We start from the raw sequence: 24,086 nt of genomic DNA on the forward strand, positions 1-24,086 counted from the left end.
CTGAATACATTCAGGCCAGGCCTCTGCCTATTACCAGAACATGTCCAGGCTTGTTTCTGGACCCAAAGACTGTCCCTATCTTTCCATTATTCTGATTTCAGTCTTTTATATGTTATACAGAATCATAACTTTATCAACGTAATCATGGTTAATACATTCCTTCAATCATTACTACTTAAGATTCTTTACTTTGATTCGGTATGATTACACATTCAATTGTGATTTTTTGTCTAACTGATTTATAAACAATCAACTTCAGAATTTACTTACTTCATAATCATCAATACTTTTACATAATATATATCATAATACATTTTCCCATAATCAGCATTGAATCATAATACAAGATTACTTCAGTCTCTCAGGCCCGTTATGATCTGTTTTCTGCATGAACCCTGGACAGATCTCACCTCCTCATACCAGTTTTCATGACACCTTTTAAGAATATTACAGCTTTCTCTGTAACATCCTTAAAAGTAAACATTATTTAACGTCTCTCTGTGTTGCGGCGGCTTGGTGCTTTACGACTAATAACAGATGTGATTCGACTGATAAAATGACAGCTGTTATGCTCAGGTTCAGTACTGAACTGTGTATCTGTGCCAATATGGCCTCCTCCATCCTTGAGACAAGTTCACCTATTTCTGACCAGCCAGCAAGACTCCGTGACGCTCAGAGCATCAGATTGACCTTTGACCTGCTTCAGGGTTCATCAAACGAACTGAAACGAAACGGCCACCATCTGCACCCGTTCGGCAGTGAGTTGGAGTGAAGCGCCTCTGGTTTCTTAGAAACAACCAGTGTGGTCTTCACTTCCTCACATCTGCCTCCCGATGAGAACCCGACCGGCCGTGATTGAAGCGCAAATGGCTGCGTGACGTAGCCGGTTTCACTCGCTTCAGTCTTCCGAGTGGCAGCGCTGTGCCACGGAGGATCTCCCCCCGCGCACCATGAGCGCACTGTCAACCAATCAGAGCGCGGTGCGCCGGTTTCGCTCCCGATTCTCCTCAGAGCTCGCACGCGCGTGCGGAGGCGACTGTATGCGTGCGCGCGCGCGCGCGCGCGCGTGTGTGTGTGTGTGTGTGTGTGTGTGTGTGTGAGAGAGAGAGAGAGAGAGAGAGAGAAAGAGAGAGAGAGAGGAGAGAGAGAGAGAGAAGAGAGAGAGAGAGAGAGAGAGAGAGAAGAGAGAGAGAGAGAAGAGAGAGAGAGAGAGAGAGAGAGAGAGAGAGAGAGAGAGAGAGAGAGAGAGAGAGAATCTGCGTGAATGTCGCGCCCGCCCACACGAGATCAGACAAAATAAAGCGCCCGATCACGAGCGGCTTCTTTCCAGTCACTCCCCACCTTCCAGTGAGCCCACTCGAGTTAAAAACGCCCCGCGGCTCCGGCTGGGAGCTCAGAGCGCCGATCGACCAGAGGACGATGGATGCCGAGGGAGGTCGCGCCGTCCGACGCAGCGGCAGAGTCGGGAGGCTGGCGGTCGTGGTGGCCGTGCAGAACCTGCTGGTGGTCGCCTGCCTGCTGGTCACCGTTTACCTTTACCTGGAGTCTCTGGCCGTGGTGAGTTCAGCAAGATGTTCAGTGTTGTCGCCAAACTCGCGAGAAGAGTTGAAGGTCTGTTGTCCTCTCAGACTCCTGCAGGGACAGGTTGACCATCGCGGGGCTGCTGCAAGATAATAAGCGGTCCAGAGGCAAAGACGCCTGAATATAAATGCAAGAGAGAGAAAAGCCTGATTAGAAATGGATAATTTAAACGTGTGACTTTTATGCTCACCTGTTTTCCTCCTGAGTTTGTAAATCTGTCTTCAAGTCTTCCATATTCTAAAATGTAAAACAGACGTTCAAGTCTGGATGTGCATGTTTGATATTTATTTGATATAGCCTATATATATATTGCATTTAAAAAAAAATAGGGATGGACATTAATGATGAGCTGCACTGTTTTGTAAGCCAGGGAAAAGCTGATCTGTGTGTGATGGATTCTGAGCTCCGTCCTGCAGCCCGTTCCTGTGAAATCAGCCTGAAATCTCTGGGTGCTCTTTTCTTTTCCCGCTGAAAGAGCATAGAAGCAAAACAGAACTGAGAAACTGTGGGACAGATTAAGTCTTATCTGTAAAAAATACAAATAAAGTCTTTGTGCTTTAACTCAAAAGTCACGTGATCGACAGTCTAGACTTGCAGCCGGCTCACAGGTTGCATGTTGACCTGCAAAAAATCAGAATGAATCAAAGTCGGTGTGACAGGAAGAAAGCCATGAACATGACCAAATGAACATGTTTGCTGCATGCGGAGCGCGGCTGACTTTCTGCTCTGTATCAAACCCTCTGCGCAGCTTTTAGGAGTTCAGTGACTAACATCTGTTCCACTTTTACACTGTGCTGTTGATTTGTGATACACTGCTCTCACTACTGGTATTAATCACCCACTGTGAAATTTTCCCTGGTTTCTGTCAACATGTTTATTTTCGCACTGCATTGCTGAACCACGGACTCGAACAAAACAAGCTGGATTTCTCAAACGAGACATCAAGGGGTCCACGCACAGAGCTGCGCTGCGTGACCTTTTCTGCAGCTCTCGTTTTTTTTTTTGTTTTTTTTTTAAGTTAGTCATGCAGCCTTTGAGCATCAGGAGAAAACAGGAGACTGCTTCCACGTGTCTCTGATGTGTCTCTCTCTCTGTCTGTCTCCAAGCAGCCAAAAGACCCCGTGTACATCCAGTTTGAAACGCACGCAGGTGAGAACATCACCTCAACGAAACTCAAACAAAATGCTTCAACCTTTTTCTTTTTGTCAATTTTTACCATGCCACTTTTGTTTTAACTTTTTTTTTTTTCTCATCTGCCAGCGTTGAGATCAGACACACATCTGGAGTTGAAGACGGACAGGGAAAACAAGTTGCAGAACAACAACGGCAACGTCACCATCAGCTGCACGGGGCCCTACGTTTGGCACATGCGCAGCTGCTACGAGAAGATGGGCAATTCCTCGAACGTCAGCGGGAATCTGACGCTGCTGGTGAAGCGCACGCTCCCAGTCAGCTCCTTCGCCATGAACGCAACGCAAGAAAGGGTCTGCAGGGGGCTCCAGAGCATCGTCTACCTGGTGGCGGAAGACGTGATCAGATTCCGCTTTTCCTCAGAAAAGGGCTTCCGGATGCTCAACGTGAGTATGGGCCTGAGCTACCTGCTTGGGAACAAATGTGAATATTGACTCAGTCCGCAGAGTAGATAAAGTAAAAATAAAGTTTAAAAAAAGATGAATGATGCTGATGAGGTGAAGACCGGATCTGGATGGATTAAGAGAAGAGCCCGAGACGCGGAGCCGCTGAGGAGGACTGAATCCTGCTGAGAGACTGTCTGGTTTCTGGTTCTATTCCCTCTGCCGGAGCCGCTGAGCCTCGTCGTTTGACTGTCTGCAGGAAAACAAGAGCAAATCTATGCATCTCAGTTGAAGACATTTAGTCTTAATTTGTGATTAAAAAAAAAAACAAAACAAAATACAAAAAAAAAAACACAAAGCTATTTTACCTCCTTAACAAGTGCCTTGTTCTGTTTTTTTTATGTTTTCTTTCTTTGTTCATTTATATTTAAGGCTGGGAAAACAAGCTATGAAGCTAATTCTTAATTTATCAGCCATTTGTTTATTTGTGTTATTAGTATTATTACTACCATAATAATTATTCTTATTTAATACTCAAACAAAGCAAGGAATGTCTCAGTTTCTTGGTGCTGTGGTGATAGTTTCATGTCACCTGCGTGTCCAACACGTTGCTCATCTGGTTTCTTCTGTAAGCTAAGAGAAACGATTTCCAAAAGCTGAAACTGGACTGTGTTTTTTAATTTTTTTATTTGGTGATATTGTTAAGTTTAGGCTGACTTGAATGCCAAACGATAACTGACTCTCTGTAATTTTTGCATAAACCTGAAGCAGCAGAAGCTCTCTGTGCAGACGGGAAACCACAGGGACGCTCACCAGCCCCGCACTGCTGAGGCGCTCCCCTGGTTGTACTTGATCTTGACTGCTGGATTGTACCAAATGAATGTATTTTTGTTGCTGTCGGTGCACTGAAGCTCCGCTCTGCACTCTGCGAGCTTTACCTGCGCGCCGGTCCGGCCGGATCGCTCCACAGTTTCACCTCCAGCGAAGTCGCCAAGACGATGTCGCCGGCCTGCCGCCTGCAGGCGACCCGCGCCTGACCCGCGCCTGACCCGCCCCTGACCCGGCTCATCTGGCCTGTGGAGTGAAAACTAATCTCAGACTCGTTTGATGTTACAACCGGACTGACGCACACAAGCCAAAGAGAAAAGGCCAGACGGGAGATGAATGAATCTTTTATTATTATTATTATTATTATTATTATTATTATTATTATTATTATTATTGGTTCTTCACTCATGGTGCACACATTTGTTTCTTATGCACTGAATTATGGTGTATGTTTGTATGTTTTCTTTATTATTATTATTATGAATGAGCTCATCAGTTGATTGTATCTCTGTTGTGAATAGTGAAGCACATAAGAGGTTTACCTGCGGTGGTGCAAGAACCGGGGGAAATAAAGCCGACCTTTCGTTTTTATTGAAACTACTACTGTGTGACGTTGATACGTTCTGCGTACTTTACCCTGCTGAAACGTTAATAAAAACAAGTTTCCCTCTTGCTATCTCCGCCTGCTCCTTGTTTTTGTTGCGCCGCCTCCTCCAGCGGCATGCGAGTGTGGGTGGGTCTGCCCTGAGACCAGACAGTTTCATCATCACTTCCTGCTACGTCAGACGCTCTTCAACCAAAAGTGAAAGTGACCCGGAGTTGCAACACTGTCTGTTTTGCTTCAGGATGCCGTCTGTAATCTGTGCTGAGCCGTGTGAAATTAACGCTTCAGGAGACACGTCTCCTTAAATCCATGCAAAGTAAAATGCACTTGATCCCCTTGCACATGTTTTCACTGTTGGACGTGGTTTCGGCTGTTTGCACAAGACTAATGTTAAATGATTTATTTTGTGCACCTGTGTGGGAAGAAGTCCTATAAAACTAGCTGCTGGTTTTTGCCACAAAGGGCTTAAAGACTGTGGGAAATTTGTAAAAAATGTTCATAAGTTCCACCTGTTTGAGGTCATGACACAGGATTATGTTATATTTCACTACAAAAACAGAAAGTGCTACAAAGAATTGTCTGTCTGGTTTCTTGTGCCAATATCTCAGTGCATTTGTAGAAAAACTAAACTGACCTACAAGTAACTGTAAGTCAGTAATTCTGCTTAGACGACCGGTTTCATTGGCAGATTTGTTCACAATTGAGAGAAGTGTTTTGTTGCAGGGGAAAAGATCTGCCAGAGAAACTACGAGAGCTACTTTTAATCAACTTAAACTGAGCAAATGCGTTTAGCTCTGTGACTCTTCAAGTCTAGTTCATTTAAAATGTTTTCATCAACTTGTGTAACTTTTTGGTACTTTTTTTTAATTTTATTTTTCAAATCATAATCAACAAAATTTGGCCTCTTTGACAAAAACCCCCGAACAAACTTTAATGTCAAACTGAAAACTGATTTCTCCAGAATAATGACAAGAAAATGAAGACATGTAAACACCGAAACCTTTTTTTTTTTTTTTATAGGCTCTGCTTTGAGGGTTTTTTTTGTTCGCTTCTGATTGTTAATTTATATTTTGCTCCAGGGTTTAAGTGGGAGTAAAAATAGTCCATTGTCTAAACACGCCGCCTGCAAAAAATAGAAACCAGTTAGGATCAGAAGCCCTGAGGTTGTTTGTCATTTCGCAGGAGCGGTTAGTTTCTTGTTTCAACAGGTCAATCAAACTGATGAGATTTGATTCCTATAACTTCTCTGTTCTATAAATAGGTCAAAAGGCTTTGTTTCCTCTAAAAGGCACATCCGGCGAAAGCAGCAAACGTTACAAAATCTTTCCTATAAGTTTGCGAAAGCAGCAAGTTTGAACCTGACCTGCACTCCTGCTTTGCTTCGAGACGAGTTCGCTTGTGCAGCACAGAGCAGTGGAAAAGAGCAGATATGCATCTTTGCCAAATTAAATGCCACACATAAAACACAACTCTTAATTACAAGAAATACAATGAAACATTTAGGAAAGCGTAAGCAATGACGCGACGGTAAAGCAACTTTGGCGTCTTACGGTAAGCCGCAGTAAACAGAAATGTTTTTGTTGGCTGATTTTAAAAGACCCAAATGTTTCTGTACACCTCAGGTTTCCAGGCGCTTTTTCTTCGTGGTTCACATTAAAAAGTATTTTTGTGCCAATTCGCACAGGGTCAAAATTAAAGCAGTAAAAATGTTAAATAGAAAATAAACCAACAACGTACTTAATTGTCAGTCACTAAAGGTGCAAAGCTGGTAGAGACACACTGCAAAGCTTACAGCTGTAATCAGTGGGGGGAAAAAACAAACTTTCTGTCGACTTTCTATTTCTGGTGCATCTATCAGCAGTCTGACTGTGCAGAGAAACCTGTACATTGTTTAATGCAACCAAAAGGAACAGTTGTGGACACTGGCCTGACGCTGGCTGCTGCCCTCAGAAAGCAAGCAACCGACTCTTAAGCACATCAAAACTCAATCGTCTGCTCTTGTGGGATCTCTAAACCGCTGCGCTTCTGGCATTTCGCATCACTGTTCTACAGAACTACTGAACTGTGGATGTGAAACCAAGACTGCTTGTTGTAAAAATCCCTGTGGTTTCAAATTAATCAAACCTGGATGTTAGCATTAGTGATCTCAGCTTTTGTCCAAAGTCTTGGTGTCCCTGCACATACTGAAACCCCAAAACCCGCCATGTGGTGGAACAGTGAGTTTCAGGTTGTGGTCCATCCAACAGAAGGATTGCATGCATTTTTGTGTTTTACTCTCAAATAACAGACAAAGCATTGCATTCCTGGATGCGATGTGAGTCAGACCCCTTAATGTGCATAAAGTGCAACAGTGGTCGACAGAGTGCGAGGGAAGATATGCATTGCAGCCGACATGCACAAATGTAGCTTTTGCCATCAAGCAGATATTATGGTGGAAAGTATGTATTTGTAGTTGCATCTAAAATTGCAAAATGATGCAATTAATCTTTGAGGAGATATTGGGGACAATGCAGATAAACTGTAAAATGAAATCAGTGTTAGTTCAATTTCTAAACTGTAGTTTCGTAACTCTGGAGACAGGTCTCCAGACCACTTTTTGATGGTCTCGGTCCGGTCCAGCTGTACAGTAACACGTGTGTTGCATTTCCAATGATAAATGCTGGCAGGCACTCACTGCGCTTATTGTGGGGGTTGTTGACTGACGTGAAGCTGTAACCAAAGTCTGGAATAAAATGATGTGACATTCAAGAACGAGCCGATTCTCCTGAACGTCTCTTCACTGTGAACGACAGGACTGGAGTCACAGTGAGAACAGTCCTTTGTTTTTGTAATGCTCTGCGCACTCCACAGAAACTATTATTATTATTATCCTATTTTATTAAAAATACATATTTATTAACATTTGAGCTGAGATCCAGAAGCAATGAAAAGTCCTGCAGTCCATCATCAAAGCACCGAGACCAAACAGAGCACAGCAACCCAGACAGCGTCTCTTATCATTACATATGTAAAAACATAACAAATACCACGTTGTATTAATTTGCAGCATTTCTTTGATGCATCAAAAGCAAAACATCTGTCCCTCCAAGGTAAAAATGTCGTGGTTGAAGGATTGTTGTTGCTGTTTGGGTTTTCTCCCGATGCATTCATGGGCTTTTCTCAAGCTACTCCTGTTTTTAATCAACATTTCAAAAACACGCAGGTTGGACTAGATACCAACTCTAACCACCTTTAGGTAATAGTGAGTAATAGTGTGTGCATGCATGTGTTTTGATTTTGCTCTTGGGTGTCAGAAATATATATTTTTGTATGTTAGAATGAAAAAAAAAAAAAAGCATGTAATTGATATTTCAAGTGACTCACTGTCCATACAGAAAAAACAACAGCTGAAGTGAACGACTGTCCTCACATGTTCACACACTCTGGTGTAATTTGTTTAATATTTTGGCCATTATTTCAGTAAATATGACGACACGAGACACGAGTTGAGTAGGTGCCATTTTCTGTCAAACAACTGTTTGCTCTTTTTAAATCGTAATGACAACAGAAACTACCCAATTGACCCTGATCAGCAGTTTACATACCGCGGCTTGTGATACTATATGTTGCCAACATCAGTGACAGCTTGGAGTTGTTTACAGTCGTTGCAGACGAGCTTCCTTATTTTCTCTGATGGTAAAGCTTACCATCAGAAAACTGGAGGTTTTCTCTTTTTAAGAGAAAGCCTCCAGTTCCTGTAATCTACTGGACTGTCTTGCATGCAGTGTGCGTCTCAGTTCTCCTCTTTCTGGCTGAAAGGTTCTGGGGTCAGGAGACTGAGACGTCCACTCCAGAAACATCACTGTGTCCTGCTGCAGCCAGTAACTGATCGTCTGGGCCTTGTGTTTCCTGGGTGCAGCTTCCTGGCAGATGAGTGGAAATTTTTCTCCAGTATTTTGTTCATCTCATCAGTAACTCTGACTAGCCATCATGTGGCTTTGCAGGCCTTGGAGAAGTCCTGCCTTTCAGCTGAAGCTATTTGTGGGTTTTCAAACAGTTTTCCCGGCAGTTGTGGCTTTACTTTTGCTGGTCGACCTGACTGCGGTTTGGTTTCAACAGAATCCCTCGTTTTGCATTTTCAGAGTTTGTTCGCGTCTGACTGGGATTCTCAGTTCCTTGGACATCTTTGTGTCTCCATTTCCTGCTTTAAACTGTTCAATCGCCTTACCCAGCATAGCATTTCACATTCCTTTCACTTTCTCCATGAATCAGAAACATCGACGCTGCCCTGGGGGAAAGATGCCAGGGTCTGTCTGGAACCCAGAAACTCTCACACACACATGCATGCACACACTGATTACTAACAAGCAAATCACTGATAAAGATGGCTTCCTTTAGTAGCCATTCAGACCCATTGATGCTAGCTTGTGTTCATGATATGAGGTCCAAATCACAAGGGCATGTCAACTTTTAATGAGGGTATTTGGGGCAATTTCTGTAGTCAAAATGACTTATGAAGAGTAAACTCAGTGGTACAATTGTTCGACATTAAATAGTTTCACCCAACCACTAACCACAAGTGAAAAACCTCTTGCGTTAGTCATATTCTCTGAGAAAATGTGTGAAAAAAAAGCTAAAATTCTGCTAGAAAATGTCAACATATGAGCACAGCTGTAAAAAAAAAAACACAACTTGACCCCGCTCTGGATAAATGTTTCTTAAATTACGGGTAAGTTAACAACAGCCAGGTACCAACTGGTGGTAAATGTCATTTTAGCCTTATTTTAATTGCCTTTTATGGATCCTTTTCCCAACTATGAAAAGTCTCATTCCAGGTATAAAATCTGTGATTAGGGATTTGGGGGCCAAAGCATAAGCAGTTTCAGATTAAAAAAATAAAATAATAAAAAACAAATAAAAGAAGCTTCTGCGTGTTACAACAAGCAACTTCCATTAGCAAAAGACGGCTGGTAGAACAAGAAATATGTTGGCAAATTTGTAGGGGTGGAGTCTACAAACCCCACCTGGCACTTCTGACAGAGCTGCTTGTAGTACAGCTCACTGGAGCCAGAGATGCACCAAACATAAGCACTCTCCCACTGGATGTTGCACTTTTTACAGTGGAAGAAGCCACAAGTTTCCTCATGGTAGTTTCCTAGTACCAAAGTCTTGGCCTTTTGACATTTATGTAAGATCCAACTTCACTAAGTTTCTCTTTCAGATCAAACCAGTAAAATTTTCCTCTGTCTTGCTGCAATAGCAGATAGTGTCCTAACATTGGCAACGGTTGTTGTGGAATAGAAACGCAGCCCTTGAAATCTGACATTTTACGCCGCTGCTGTTTTGCTCTTGCCTTTTGCAACCACAGGAAGAACACAGGGTGAGAGGTAAAACATGAATTGTTCTCTATCGTTTTGCAGCAAAGAGTATCACTTTGATCTGCTTTTCCTTACAAACCAAGGGAGTTTTTATTCGTCTTTCACTGCAAATGATTTTCACAAACGGAGTTTCTGATTTTGCATACTGCTGCAGTATCAGAAGCCTTTGCACCCTCCCTATAGATCAGATAACATAGGTGTCACTGTAAAACAGGCTCATAAGACGGTAACTTTGAATGAAAATGTGACTAAATTCACATATATTCAAGACTTTAGCTTAATCCAGAAATAACTGTAGAAACAAGGAGACATGTTTGTTTCTTTATAAAAAAAAAAAATCCTCAAACATTTCTGTTCTCCACTCCCCCAGTTTTGATTTTTGAAAGAAAAAATATAAAGTGGAATATGCTCTAATTGGAAAAATCAGTGGTGAAAAAAAAAAACTTGTGTTGAAAAAATAAATCTACAGTTCACCATTTCATCCTCCAAATTAATTCAAAGACTTTACTGGTTTGAATCTTTCCTAAACCAAAATTCAACTCTGACCCAAAACGTGTACGTGCCGCATTTCTTTGATTCAAACACATAGTTTTTGTTTTCTTGTATTTTTCTAACAGACCACTTTTATCCATAAAGGTCGACTTATATGTGCAAAAGGTGTCAGACGATGTGCTGCACAGACAGACAGAATTAAAACCACATGTGAAGCATCAAGGGATCCCAGCTGGGGGTGTGCATGCCTGTATTTGTGTCTGCAGCGACATTAATCACAATTTTTCACCGCGTAACACAATGCAATGCAGATCTTTTTTCTTTTTTTCACTGTTAAGTATTTCAACCAAAGATCAACCATCTGTATGGTTGGACTAAGTTGATTGTTAGGGTTGGTCCACTCCCTTTTGCAAAACGGACATTCCTGCAGAGAAAATAGAGATTTTAGAAGCCAATCCAGTTTGTTCACAATCCACAATCACTTTACATAAATGGCAAAACATTGGGGTTTTTTTCATAGCCACATCTTATCTTGTCCATTCACTCTGCTTTTACACTTGTATAATACACATTGCACACCCAGTACGCAGCATACCAGGACACGCAATGTGCTGGTAGGCAATTTGCATAAAAAGTGATTCTTTTGTGTTTTCAAGAATATTTATTAATTCTGCAAGTAAAACAATGTGAAAAAGGTAAGAAATTCTAAGCATCGTTTAATTTGGCTGCAGGTTAGTTTCTGAAAAGTGTTGCAGCCCATTTCTACTAGCCGCACTTTATTCAATCTAAATTAGATTTTTAAGTGAAACGATTTCCCCAATCTATTATTTCATCTTGACCAATCTCCAACTGCCCAAATAAACAAACAAACAGGCAGCAATAAATAATATTAACCAGTAGCTTCCAATAAAATATGTGATGTTTTTGTGCGAAACCAACTCCCAAGTGTGACTGGACTCAAACCACAAAACCTGAAACTCAGGACAATCACAAACAGGGTGAGGAAGTGCTTCAGGTAATGGAAGACAAAACAATAATAAAAACAGAAAGATGGTGTTTTTTGTCGGAAATGTCTGTTACAAGCATGACTGGCAGTGAGACTGGAAGTCAAGACTGATAAATGACGCAACTGGAGGAGTCAGTGGGAGGTTTATCTCTGTGAGTGGGCGGGACGACGACTGTGATGTAACACTGCAGTTTCTCAAGTGGAAGCTGCTGCCAAGTAGTTCAAGGCTACGGTGCGGAGAACAGAAGAGCAAGGATGGGGGCCCACCTTCATGTTTCATGTTTCAGTCAGGGTTTCAGTTTTCTCACCATTATATTTGGACCGATGCATCTTGCAGAACGAGCGAAGGAGTAATAATATCCCGGGTGCAGCAGAATGGCGGTGGTGCAGGCTCACTGGTGTTGTGGAACCCCGTTCAGTTTCTACGCATGGGGATTATGAAAAGGTTACAAATCATAACAGAAGCCAGAGATGACACAGGAGTGTCTTCAGGTGTCAGAATTATTATCATGGGGTCTGAATTACACCTCGAAACAACAGTTTTCTATGCAGCACAGCGTAAAGTCCCACTGTGCATGTAAACATCACAGAGTAGAAAACTGTAATGATGTGTGTAATTACCAATTTATATATATGTACAAGCTAAATCTGCATGGACAGTAGTGGTTTCTGATATGGGTGACATGGGCAACTGCCCAGGGTGGCATCTTGTGGGGGAAAACAAGAGTAGTTCCCCACCTTGCACCTCCTCCCCATCCCTCGCCGCTCTTACCTTACAATCGAATAATCTAAATGTCAACAGTGCCGAATACAAACCATCATCATATCACTTTCCCTGGTCAACGCCGGGGGGTGAGATCTGGAGCTGGAATGGTGGGTCGCCCAGGGCCGCAAAGAGGCTGGGATTCTGCGTACATTTTGCATAGAATATGCATTAATCTATGCATGGAAGAGTCATAATGGAAACAGAGTCCATAATATCTGGCTGTCATTGGTGGTCACTGGGCGAGAGACCAATAACCTCCAGTCTGTCACTGGGCCTCACCGGTACCACAGTCATCACAGCAGGTATTGGTGCTTCAGGCAGAGTGAGCATCTTCCAGGTCCAGCTGGGAAATGAAATCAGTGTCCCTATGAAACTTGTCAAAAGAGGGAAAGCCCCTAAAATCCCCTCATTGACTTTGGCCTTGATGAAACTCAGTGGACCAACATGACCTCTGACACAACCAGTCTGTGGAAACTTTGCACCGAACCTTAAGCACCTTGGATTCTGCGTCTTCCTCCGCACTCTGAAATCTTGACTACCCAATGAAATCACGGAGTGTTCTTTCATCTGAAAAGAGGACTTTGGACTGAGTAATAGTCCAGTCCTTTGTCTCCTCAGCCCGGGTAAGACATTAACTGGGCTGGATCAAAAGTGGCCAAACAAAAGATTGCAAAAGTTGCAGTCCATGTTGAGGATGTGGCTTGTTCTTCCAAATCCCTTGAATGGACTTTGCTTCAAAGTGCTTTCTAGGTTCTCTGAACAGCCAGAACCTTTGACAACAAGCTTCTGTGACTGAACCTCTTTGTGGAGGGCCTCAGTGACACCTGTCTGCCCATGATTGCACAGAAAAAGAAAAATATCTAACACATGTCACTGTGCACAATGACTATGTAAAACGCTTGAATTTTGCTTTCTGAACTACTGAAGCAAAATCCCTTTCTGATCGCGTCGTCATTTATTTTCCAATCGCCGTATAGGAATGTGTTTCAGGAATAGATTTAGAAAGAGAAATCACACTCCCACACATGTTTCCAACTTTCAGAAGGCAGGCAATGCGTCTTTCACCTTCCCTTTGTCTGAGGAAAAAGTTCCTGATACGTCGGGACGGTTTAATTATTAAACAACGTTTGGCAAGTAGCTGCAGAGGGATTCCCTCGTTCATTTCTGTTTTCTTTCCTTATTGCTTAAGGGCGGAGTCTGATTGTGGGATTCCCACTGTCTGTCTGTCTGTGTGTGTGTGTGGGAGGACAGCTATATTAAGGCATCCTCACCTGTAGCTTTCACAGTTTGCATCATGGAAAAGCAGCAAGTGGCACTGGAAGAGACACTGATGGACAAGAGGATGACACCGGGGGCTTTGGAAGCCGCTGGCGGAGCCAGTCGATCAAAGCGAGGTTTTAAGCTGCCGCTTGCTTTGGTTGCTGTGATGGGACTGCTCATTGTGGCTTTGGTGGCTGCTATCACCTACTGTTTCCTTCAGGTAGGAAGAAAAAAATAATAATTTGCAACACTAAAAACACTGTTGGTGCTTTCCCCTCTACTTGCTCATGTGTTAGTTCTGGTTCTACTTGTTTACAGAGTAGAGTGATCACTTCCTGCGATCAGCCACCTGATGCGCCACCTGCGAGTGATGCTGGAGCATTAATGATAAATTGCCCATGGAAAGGTGAGTGCAATTTATCGTTTCTCTGCTACTAATGATGAAACGTTGTGTTTTCTGAACGCACTCACCGGGAATTGTTTTCACTTCTTCTTTAGAGAGTCACCGCGAGGAAAAGCATGAGCATCTACTATTTGTAGCAGATGACCATGCAAAGTATTTAGTCTACGGTTTCGTAAAGTTTTCTGAGGTCACCCATCAGCAGCTCTTTCTCATCCGCTCATACACGAACGACCAGAGACGAGTGAATATGATACCGGACCAAACACAGACCGTCTTCTATGTCTTTGAAGAGATGTTAATGATCAAAAACACGACATTAAGTCTCTCCGTTCCTGGAAATCTCAAGTCTTGCCCACACAGCCGTTTTCATGTTTCTAAGTGTGATGGGGTTTGCTTTGAAAATGTCCTGAATGACAATTAATCTCTGCACCAGAACATGCTGTTGCAGAGATTAATCAAGTTCGACATGTGCATGCCTGCTTTCGCTTGACATGAGGCCGTTTCTAAAGTTGCGTATAAGCAGAGGTGGGTGTGAAAGCTCTCACTAAGGGAGCAGGCTCACCTGCTGTGATGAATCCACATCAACACAACGCTCCCGTTTGGGGAGATTCGCCCCGAGAAACAATCTGCAGCTTGTAAAATTATTTCAATAACAGGGAAATGTAGAAGGCAATTCATAAAGCGCTCTGCTTTCTTGTCAGCCACCACTGGAAGTGTGCGCCACTAACAGTGTTAATCTCACTTTCGCACAAACAGAAAAAAAGAGTGAATTCTTGACAGTCATCTTCATATCGCGAGATGAATACCTGTAATCTGTGAATTGACTTGAACAGCACAGTTCATGAAAAGGCTGCAAAAATCTACCGAAGCAGACGTAATGCTGTAAAAACATTGGCTAAAATAAACTTTTAATGTGTTTATGTTTTTTTTTCTCTCTCTCTGTATATTCTTCTTTCAATTATGACAATGTTTTGTATTTTATTCAATTTTGAGTTTTCAAAAATGAACAGTGTTTGTGTAATTAACATTTGATGTATAATACTGTATGATGTACCTTGATTTTTTTTATGTCTAATAAATTATATATATAAAAAACCTCAAATGACCTTGTTTTTTGTTTCTATGTGTGTGTCTCATTTTAAATTTTACTGGGTGTCAGCCTAGTAAAATTTCTGTGTAATTTAGCAAACAATTATGGCATTTATATATATTTTTTTAACTATAATGAATTTTATATATACACAGTTGTTTTCTAAATAATTGCAAATCCCACATCACTGGCAAGATAAATCACTGTTTTGGTTGAAATTTCTTCTGCAAGTTTCCAGAAAGTTTAGTAAAAGTGTAAAAAATCCAGTGCTGCTGATTCTGTGAAACTAAATTATTTTAACTCCCCCCCAAAAAACACAGAGCACATATCAAAATAAACTTCCTTTCTTAACATCTTATGTAAATTCCAATGCAAATCGTCACTGGAAGTGAGATTTTTATGCAGCCGGTCTGGTTGGAGCTGCAAAGCAGCATGCCTGGATTGTAACGTGACGCCAGAAGTAACACCGCAGGTTGTGTCTACCACATGCGCCCACACGCCCGACATGCGTTGCTTCATCTGGGTAAATGACACTCAGGTTGATTCAATTCTCCTTGATGAAATACATGCCTCGAAACCAGGCCTTTACAAATCCTGCTGACTTGGCTCGGCACCTGTTGCTTTATGCCCAGATAGGGTCACACTTCCGCATGAAAGTTGCTGGTTTGGTTTTCAGTGCTCATAACTCCACTAGCGTCAGAAAGCTAATTCAGCTCGTTTGTGGATGTGGAAACTGCTCGGAGGTCCCTGCTTGTACTGGGGTTTGGTGGTAATTTCACCTCCCCAGTGATTTCTGTGTTCGTACATAGAAATCACTGGCAAGCTGATCCTGCCGTTGGGCAGGAAGGAGCTCTCTGGATTAAACAAAAGCAATTGTCTTGCTACGTTTGCTTGGGGTTGGTCTGTGTGGCCTCCAGCTGCTGGTAGTGGCCTTGGTTTTAGGTAATTTAAGCCTTGACATTTAATGAACGTATATGTTTGTGGTTGGGATGAGTTCATTTAGTGCTTGTACATTTTCCTGAACTGTAGTATCTCTTTTCTTTGAATAACCCTAGCCTCATCTCTGGTCCTTTGTGCTGTGCGAGTTTTATTGATTTACTTGGCTTTACCTTTTTGTTGTGGTTTAGGAAACAGTTCCCCATGCTTGGACTGCCCTGCCCCTGCTGGTGGGCCTCATGCTGCCCTCCCACTGTAGATCACACACACTGAACTAAACACTTTTTGCAGTTTTTCTCCCCGCAGACTAACCCACTGAAAGTGTTTCTATCATATGAAATTTTAACTTCATCTCAAGATGAACAGCTAAATTAAAAGCGTAAATTTAAAGGGGCTATATCTTTTGTTTTAAAGGCAGATAGAATCATTGTCTAGCTTCAGTTTTTATAAAAATGCTGTATATATTAAATATGACATACATAAATTTGACTTTGGAATTTAAGGCCTTAAAATGCGGTCTCTGTCTCTTTAAGTCTTCATCTTTCTAAAACTTTGTCTTCAGGAAGTTATCACAACATGACTCCTCTATTAAGAATTTGACAACCAGCATTTCACTCAGAAGAAGCTCCTCTGGGCTCAGCAGATGCAGATCTCCACCAGGTGCTGGCTAATTGATGCAAGCTAGTCTGCAGGAGCTGCTGGACCAACCAGGTGTTTTGAACAGCCTAACCAGATTAAAAGATTTCTCAAACATCCATGAAAGAATCAAAGCAAAAGTTTAACATGTGGTGACGCTCATAAAAGTTGATCTTACATAATATCGCCCCTCTAAGGGCAAAATATCTTATGAACTGCCCAAGTTTTCTATATTTCCCCTGTGATGCATCCACTGATTGGGCATTTTCCATGTTGAAAATGAGCCTAACGTGTGTTCGTCATGGAACTGAAGTGAGACTTTCAGTGATCTGTACGTCACTCGAATGACTGGTTGCACTGGTACTTTCTCTGTCATTTTTTTCCTTCCTTAGTTTATCAGTATTGAGAAATACTGAGAATACGGTATTGAGAAACTAAGTGACCAAACTGGTCGCACTCAGGATCCCTCGTGTCCCTTTTACCACACTCACTGATGCTGTTCCATACTCTGTAGTTTAATATTAGTTTTGCTTTTTGTTCAAGATGCTTTTAACTCCAATTATTATCCAGTAATTACTTCCTGGATGAGTCATCACTTTAATTATTATTATTATTTTTTATCATTTTTTTCTCCGAAGAGTTTTTTTCGGCGCTAGTGGCTCGTATTTTCGACAGTAGGCAGACAGGAAAGAGGGCGAGGAGAGGCGGGGAGACATGAGGCAAAGGTCGCCGGGACCGGGAGTTGAGGACTGAGGCCTCCAGGCGTGGGGCGTGCTGTGGTGGCGCAGGGGTTAATTAAGTCTTTTTGTGCTAATTGTATTTGGATTTTTCAAGATTACAAAATGGGCAGGTTAAAATAGATTGGCTCAGAGTCGCATGTGGACTACCAAAGGCGGCAGAGATACATTTCTGCAGTTGTGTAACTCTGTCTAAAGAAGAACAAGATCTTAGGAATGACACTGTCACATTGTGCAATAGACTAATAGTCACAATTAAGGCATTAGTGTCACAATCAAGCAGTATGTACAGCGGAATGCTACTATGTTTGACTTTATTGGCCCAAACAGTCTAAAAAGGCCCAGTGAACAGCTTACACCAACACTTACACAGGTAAAGATCAGCCCTTTGTGCTACATTTTGCTTTGTTCAGAGGTTCTGGACCTTCGGCTATTCAAAAATGATTCCTTGTTGGAGGCGGGTCTCTGAAGTTTGAAGTTTCACCTAATCGCTAATGTTCGTCTGTGTCATATAAAATTCACCCGTTCGACCCTATGAAGCTTACCGGAAACTACCTGCACTGTGAACAAGCGTCCTCCTCTGTGAAAAGAAAAACAGATCCGAATGAGTCAGCTGTCAACGTTAATGCAAGTGAGCCTATCATGGCGTGAAAGCACTTCCTTCACTGCCGTTGTTAAAACTACAGGCAGGACTATAATCCTAAAACAGTGTGGAAATTTGACGTCATTGTTCACAACATCTATTCTGTTCGCTGATCGGCCAAGTAGAAACTGCACTGGAAGAATCTCAGTCAATGAGAGAAAACTCAAATTAAGCAGTGAAAAGAGGTGTAAATCAAGTGAAGTTGCATAGGAAGGCGATGGTCAGGCTACTTCTAGTGACTGGTGTATGAAATCCAGCATGTAGGCACGCACACTGCTTCGCCAAAGATTTTCAAAAGAACAGATCATTCTCGAAACTTCAGCTTCGTACCACAAAAGATTTTACCCTCGTCCTGAAAGGATCTTTTGCAAGGTACTCCAAAGTCATAATAAAGGTATAAAACAGTAAGCGTGACTGTAATAAAGTCAACTTTGTGGCCTCACCACAAAAATCTTTATTTGGTTTCTATATCTGCTGTGTGAGTCCTCTTGCTTTGATTGCAAGTGGACTCACCCAGCAAGTCCACTTGCCACTTTGTTGCTGTTGCACAGAAATTTCTTCCGTCATGGGACAAAAAAAAATATTTTGTTCCTATCCAAATGAATCGGGTTTCCAAGTCCAAGAAGCTGTCTTTCCAAGGTTTATGTCAAACCTCGGGACACCGGATACGGTTTACAACATGCCGGGACTCAATTCTTAAAGAGGTAAAACTGGAGTGACTAGTCAGGCCACTCTGTCTGATTGCTTGTGCAATCAGAAGTAACTGTGCCAATTAAGAGCAACCGCACAACCAAACCAACTTCATTCTGCAGAGGTCAAAACAGACTCAGAGTGGATATCTCTGACACGTGTCGTGAAGAGGCATCTTTTCGACTAGTCAGCAATCTGCTCGGCGGGAATCTGTCTTTATTGGAAACTTCTTGAGTTGATGAGGTTGAGAGTCGCGACTGCTGCTGGCTGCCGGTGGAGGAGAAAGGGGGCTAAGCATCCAGCTGGCTCTTCGAACTTGCCAGTGTTCATTTGGATGGTAGGAGATGATGGATTTGTCACAAGTAACGTCACAATCTGTGTGCGGAGTCATTGAATATGTACAGTGTGACTTTTTTATACCTCATCTGTTGTTAAACTCTCTTCACCTCTCTGGTGTGATGTAAATTGTTGGTTGCTCTGCCTCTGTATTTAAGTAGCCATACCACAACATTTGCAGAAGAGAAAACAAAAATGTATTTTTTGTGTACTTCTTTTTTTTTTTCAAAAAAAAAACCTGTTAAGCCTTGCTTTCCAAAATGTTGCACTTTTCTGGGACAAAATCAGCTGATGTTCCTTTCACAAGCCTGACATGTTTTTTCCAAACCACAGCCAAACGGCGACAGTGAGGGGATTTTTTTTCTGTCACACATTATACGTTATTCATCCTCGTTTATATAGCATGTAGGTGTTTGTACTTGTGATCAAATGACTTATAAATAGGTCCCAGAAATGGCCTTCGACCGTCAATTTGGTAATATTTCCTTTATCAGCAGATGTAAAGGACTCTTAAATACAAAACAATAAAAACACAATTGCCAAGTATCCTAGGTGAGAATTTTAATTACTTATCCTGATGAATTAGTTTTTATTTTCCAAGACTCCAGTGGAAACCTGGACATTGTGTTTCAGCTACAAAAGAAATGGAGAGAAAACCCAAATTGTGTTTGGAGAATTTTGAACTTTTCTTGGATGAGATTTATGATCGCAACATAACAGTTTAGGTGCTTTATTTCATATCTTCGTATATGAAATAACGCCCTTTTGTGGAACAATAATTGCCCACTCCCGCTCCAGAAGGTCAATATTTAATTCTGCGGTAATTGCGTGTGTGTTAACAGGCACCGCCACTCATTTAAATGAAGTGAGGTTGTGTTTGGAAGATGATGAGATGATAAAGCGCATTTCAATTTTCTATTAAAGTCCCCATCGATGTATCGCCTTCTAAAACATTTACACTTTACCTTAGTTAACGCTTGTTGAGACAGCGTTATTTTTTTTCCATTTATGGATTACAGACAAAAGGCAGTAATATGAAAAAAAAAAAACCTAAATAAAAAATTTAGACTGATTTTCAACCACATGACCAAGGAATGCAGCAGCTCTATTTATAAAACCTTCACTATTTCTTTCCACATCTAAAAAGCATCAACCACTCTGGTCATGTATTAAAGGTTTCTCAGAAGAAGGAAAGCAGGCTGCCCACGTAGTCAGTGAAGTGGGGGTGGATTAATATGTAGCGAGACAGGTGAGGTAGGAAACTGGTCACAACCGCTGGGATGGTGAGTGGTATGTCTAAAAAAAACAAAAAAAAAAACTGCCTTATTTCCGTGATCGGAAAATAACACATTTTTGGTAGACGAATGGAAAAGCAAACCCCCTTAGAGTCACTTTAGGATGGTCACAATTTTATCTCACATGTTAATGTGGTTCCAAGAGCGACTCATAACACTGTTTGAGAAAAGTCTAAAGTGGTTACACTTTTATATCACTTTTATATCATGCTTTCAGAGTCCTAAACGAATGCTTGTACCTGGACAGTATGGAGCAGAAATATCCGTTTACTTCAATGAAAAGGTTCGGTACAAGGAAACTACTGGATCAACGACTCGCCTGTTCTCAGTTTGGTCAGGAGGTTTCCTGATCTTCTCCAGGCTGAACTGGCAGCTGGTCAAAGTGGGTTTTTGTGTTTAACCCCATAAAGTGCAGCAGCTTTTACAGGTGAACATGCAAAGTTAGACTGGCTCTCAGGGTGATGTTTGCATACTAAAGGGTGCAACAAGGCAAAATAAAAACAATCTGCAATCTGCTTCTCCATTGCTCAGATCAGCTGACCAGATGTGGTCAGCTGATCTGAGCACACATTATACGTTTTCCCTGATGCTCAGGGAAGGTCAGGCGTTTCAGGCTGAAGCTTTACCGCTGCAATGTGATGAGAAGATCTTCACCAGACAATTTTAAATCTGCTCTTCACACCCATTTTCACTCTTTGGCCTTTTACCTGCTGGCGTGAGTTGTTCATTTTAATTCGAATTGTATTTTATGACAATTTTAATGATTTTATTTAGCACTTTGGGCAATGGCTGCTGTTTTTAAAGTGATTTATACATATATGTATATATTAAATTTAGTTCCTATCCAAATGAATCGGGTTTCCAAGTCCAAGAAGCTGTCTTTCCAAGGTTTATGTCAAACCTCGGGACACCGGATACGGTTTACAACATGCCGGGACTCAATTCTTAAAGAGGTAAAACTGGAGTAGCTAGTTAGTCACTCCAGTTTGCTTGTGCAATCAGAAGTAACTGTGCCAATTAAGAGCAACCACACAACCAAACCAACTTCATTCTGCAGAGGTCAAAACAGACTCAGAGTGGATATCTCTGACACGTGTCGTGAAGAGGCATCTTTTCGACTGGTCAGCAATCTGCTCGGCGGGAATCTGTCTTTATTGGAAACTTCTTGAGTTGATGAGGTTGAGAGTCGCGACTGCTGCTGGCTGCCGGTGGAGGAGAAAGGGGGGCTAAGCATCCAGCTGGCTCTTCGAACTTGCCAGTGTTCATTTGGATGGTAGGAGATGATGGATTTGTCACAAGTAACGTCACAATCTGTGTGCGGAGTCATTGAATATGTAAATTTAAAAAACAGAACTGGAAGATGTTTCCATCAGTTTTTGCAAAAGGTATAAATGAGTCATTGTGGTTATGCAATTTAAGGTAAGTTAAATTAGTATGGAGGTTTTTGGGGGGGGGGGAGATTTGCATACCCTGCACCAGGTTTTTTGCTAATTGCTTCTAGTCTTGTGGAGCTGTGTTGTGGCGGGCGGCTTTGGGGAAACAGGCTGTGCCTCTCATGAGGAAGTGTTAGGGATTCAGGGGTTCCTGCCACCAATGAGTCAAAGCGACGCTCCAGGTGTGTTTTTGATGAGGGAATGACATTATCGCATGATATAAAGCTCATAAATTCAATTTCAACCAAATCTCGTTGTAGAGGGCGCACAGACTTTCAAATGGTATTTTTTGTAGAACACAGATATTTAAATGGATTGTGTTGCAGTGAACTGAACTGATCTGAATGGAATAAACTGGACTCAGTAAAAAACAGATTTGCTGGGTTTGTCACGTGGAGAGGTTGCTCTAAGCCACTAATATTAATTTTGATATTATGTAACAGGTAGTTATTGTGAAATCTCAATAGCATTTAGGTATTTATTGAAATGCTTATTTACAGTAACAGTTGCATGAGCTGGAGAGTCATGTGATGTTATTAACTAACCATAGAAATGGAAAGTATGACATGTAAGTTGTCCTCAGTGAACTTATTACTAACCACATTTTTTGTGTGTTTAGTGTTATTATCAGGGGCAAGTAGGAGTCAGAGGATGATTGTTTTTCCTCCATCGTGTATTTGGGAAAGTCTGTGGTGTGATGCCGTACGTCACTAAACTCTTAATTTTTCCATTTATACCACAGTCCAACAGGTTGCCCATCTGATCGGCTTTATACATCCCCCCCGTTGTGTGTGTGTGCTGTCAAACCGGGGCACGCCTACATAACATCTCTCCACCATCATCCATTTCCTTTACTTCTGATCTACTGGGGGAGGTTAAGCTGGAACCCAGCATGCACACCACTGTCATGGTCTGTCTTTCCGCTATGACACATAAACATCCCCTACGTGTCACCAGAGTTTAAACCACGCAGGTCAGCTGATTTCCTCTGTATCTGCTTGCTGTGGCACAGGTGATGTTGTCCGTCTGGCTGAGCCAGCATCTGAGCTCACCTGAGATTGAGATAAAAATAAGTTAAAAAAAAGAATCAGCAACTTTGACTTCTCTCTTCTTCTTTTTTTTTTTTTTTTTTTTTTTTAGCGGTCGAATGCAACTCGTGATAAAATACTTGCTGAAGTATCATCACCTTTGTTTCCTACCTGACATGTTTGGTGATTTTGAAATGGTTTGCACAGCAGAAGAGGCTGTGCTGTGTTCAGTGTCTGCCGTCAGTCTGCGCTTGGCAGGCGTTTCAGTTTGAAACTTAAAAACACAGAAAACCGTAAAATGTTTCTTTGCATGCAGTCGTTTCTAAAACCAACCACAGAAACAACTCACAATTTCACATTCCTCCCTCAAAACCTAGCCTTATGTCTTTTGAGCCATCAGTGAAAATATTCTCATCAGGCATCCAGAAAACAATGGACAGCTTTCAGATTGCGCATTTATGGGAAGTGTGCAGGACTTGAATGTGAAAACGTTCGTGATGATCAAAAAGGTCAAGAACGGAGGGGGGAATGTCTGTGGTTTTCCATATAAACTGTATTTTATTTAAATTAAACTCCAACTGAGGAATTTAACAAACATATATTAAAAAAACATGACTCTCGCCTCTGCATCATCAGGAATAGATCAATAATGCAATATTTTCAGGAGTGTTCAAAAGGTCAAATTTGCTTCAAAACTGCCCAATATATTGCTTCTGGGCTATAGACAGAAAACAAGAGAAAACACATCAAATCCCATCACTTTTACACTTAAGATAAAGATTCTTATCCAAAGCTTTAAGTGGCTTTGAACCAAGATCACAAACCTGATTTATAGCTATTAACGTGACAATCTACAGCCATAAAAAAAGATGGGAGGCTCAACCTTTGGTAACTTTCTCCCAAATCTATGAAACCATTGAACTCTGTATTAAATGGAAAGTCCTGTGTCATTATGCATTTCCTGTGCATAATGACATGTAAAACTCAAAGAAAAGAGGGATGAGTGGGGCCTGTCGCCTGGTGGCTCTCTGCAGCCGCGCGTCACAGCGCTCTGTCTCAAACTGGTGCCTTAACATTGAGCTGACAGCAGGAGAGTCATCTGATGGATCTGCAGCATCACGCTGCCAAGGGGAACAACCACAACTCTTGTTCAAAATCCCTCATCATCTACTACTAGGAAGAATAAAAACAAGTCTGAAGGCAAATGTCAGTCAAATCCAGTGCAAATATTTGGCGAGACGCAGATAGCGACATGAATGAAACGATGCAGCATCTGAGAAAAGGTGGGCGAATGTTTCCTTTTAAAGCCAGGACTCGGTAACTTCACCCCGACTTGACACCCGCTACTGGCGAGCAGCAATTCATTAGGCAGCAAAGTGAGTGTGCGTTGT

The 24,086-nt window shown here is 41.9% G+C and overlaps 1 protein-coding gene across 1 annotated transcript; it reads left to right on the forward strand.

Moving 5' to 3' along the window:
- The first annotated feature begins 607 nt into the window (after positions 1 to 607).
- LOC129369377 (uncharacterized) lies at positions 608 to 3,206 on the forward strand. Its single transcript, XM_055044720.1, has 5 exons — positions 608 to 758; positions 903 to 980; positions 1,349 to 1,557; positions 2,688 to 2,730; positions 2,842 to 3,206. Exons 1-5 carry the CDS (start codon positions 608 to 610, stop codon positions 3,204 to 3,206), a joined length of 846 nt encoding a protein of 281 aa, XP_054900695.1.
- The last annotated feature ends 20,880 nt before the right edge of the window (positions 3,207 to 24,086 follow it).

Source organism: Poeciliopsis prolifica, unplaced genomic scaffold (genome assembly GCF_027474105.1).
Source record: "Poeciliopsis prolifica strain line A6 unplaced genomic scaffold, Auburn_PproV2 SCAFFOLD002, whole genome shotgun sequence".
In the NCBI taxonomy this organism is placed as follows: Eukaryota; Metazoa; Chordata; class Actinopteri; order Cyprinodontiformes; family Poeciliidae; genus Poeciliopsis; species Poeciliopsis prolifica.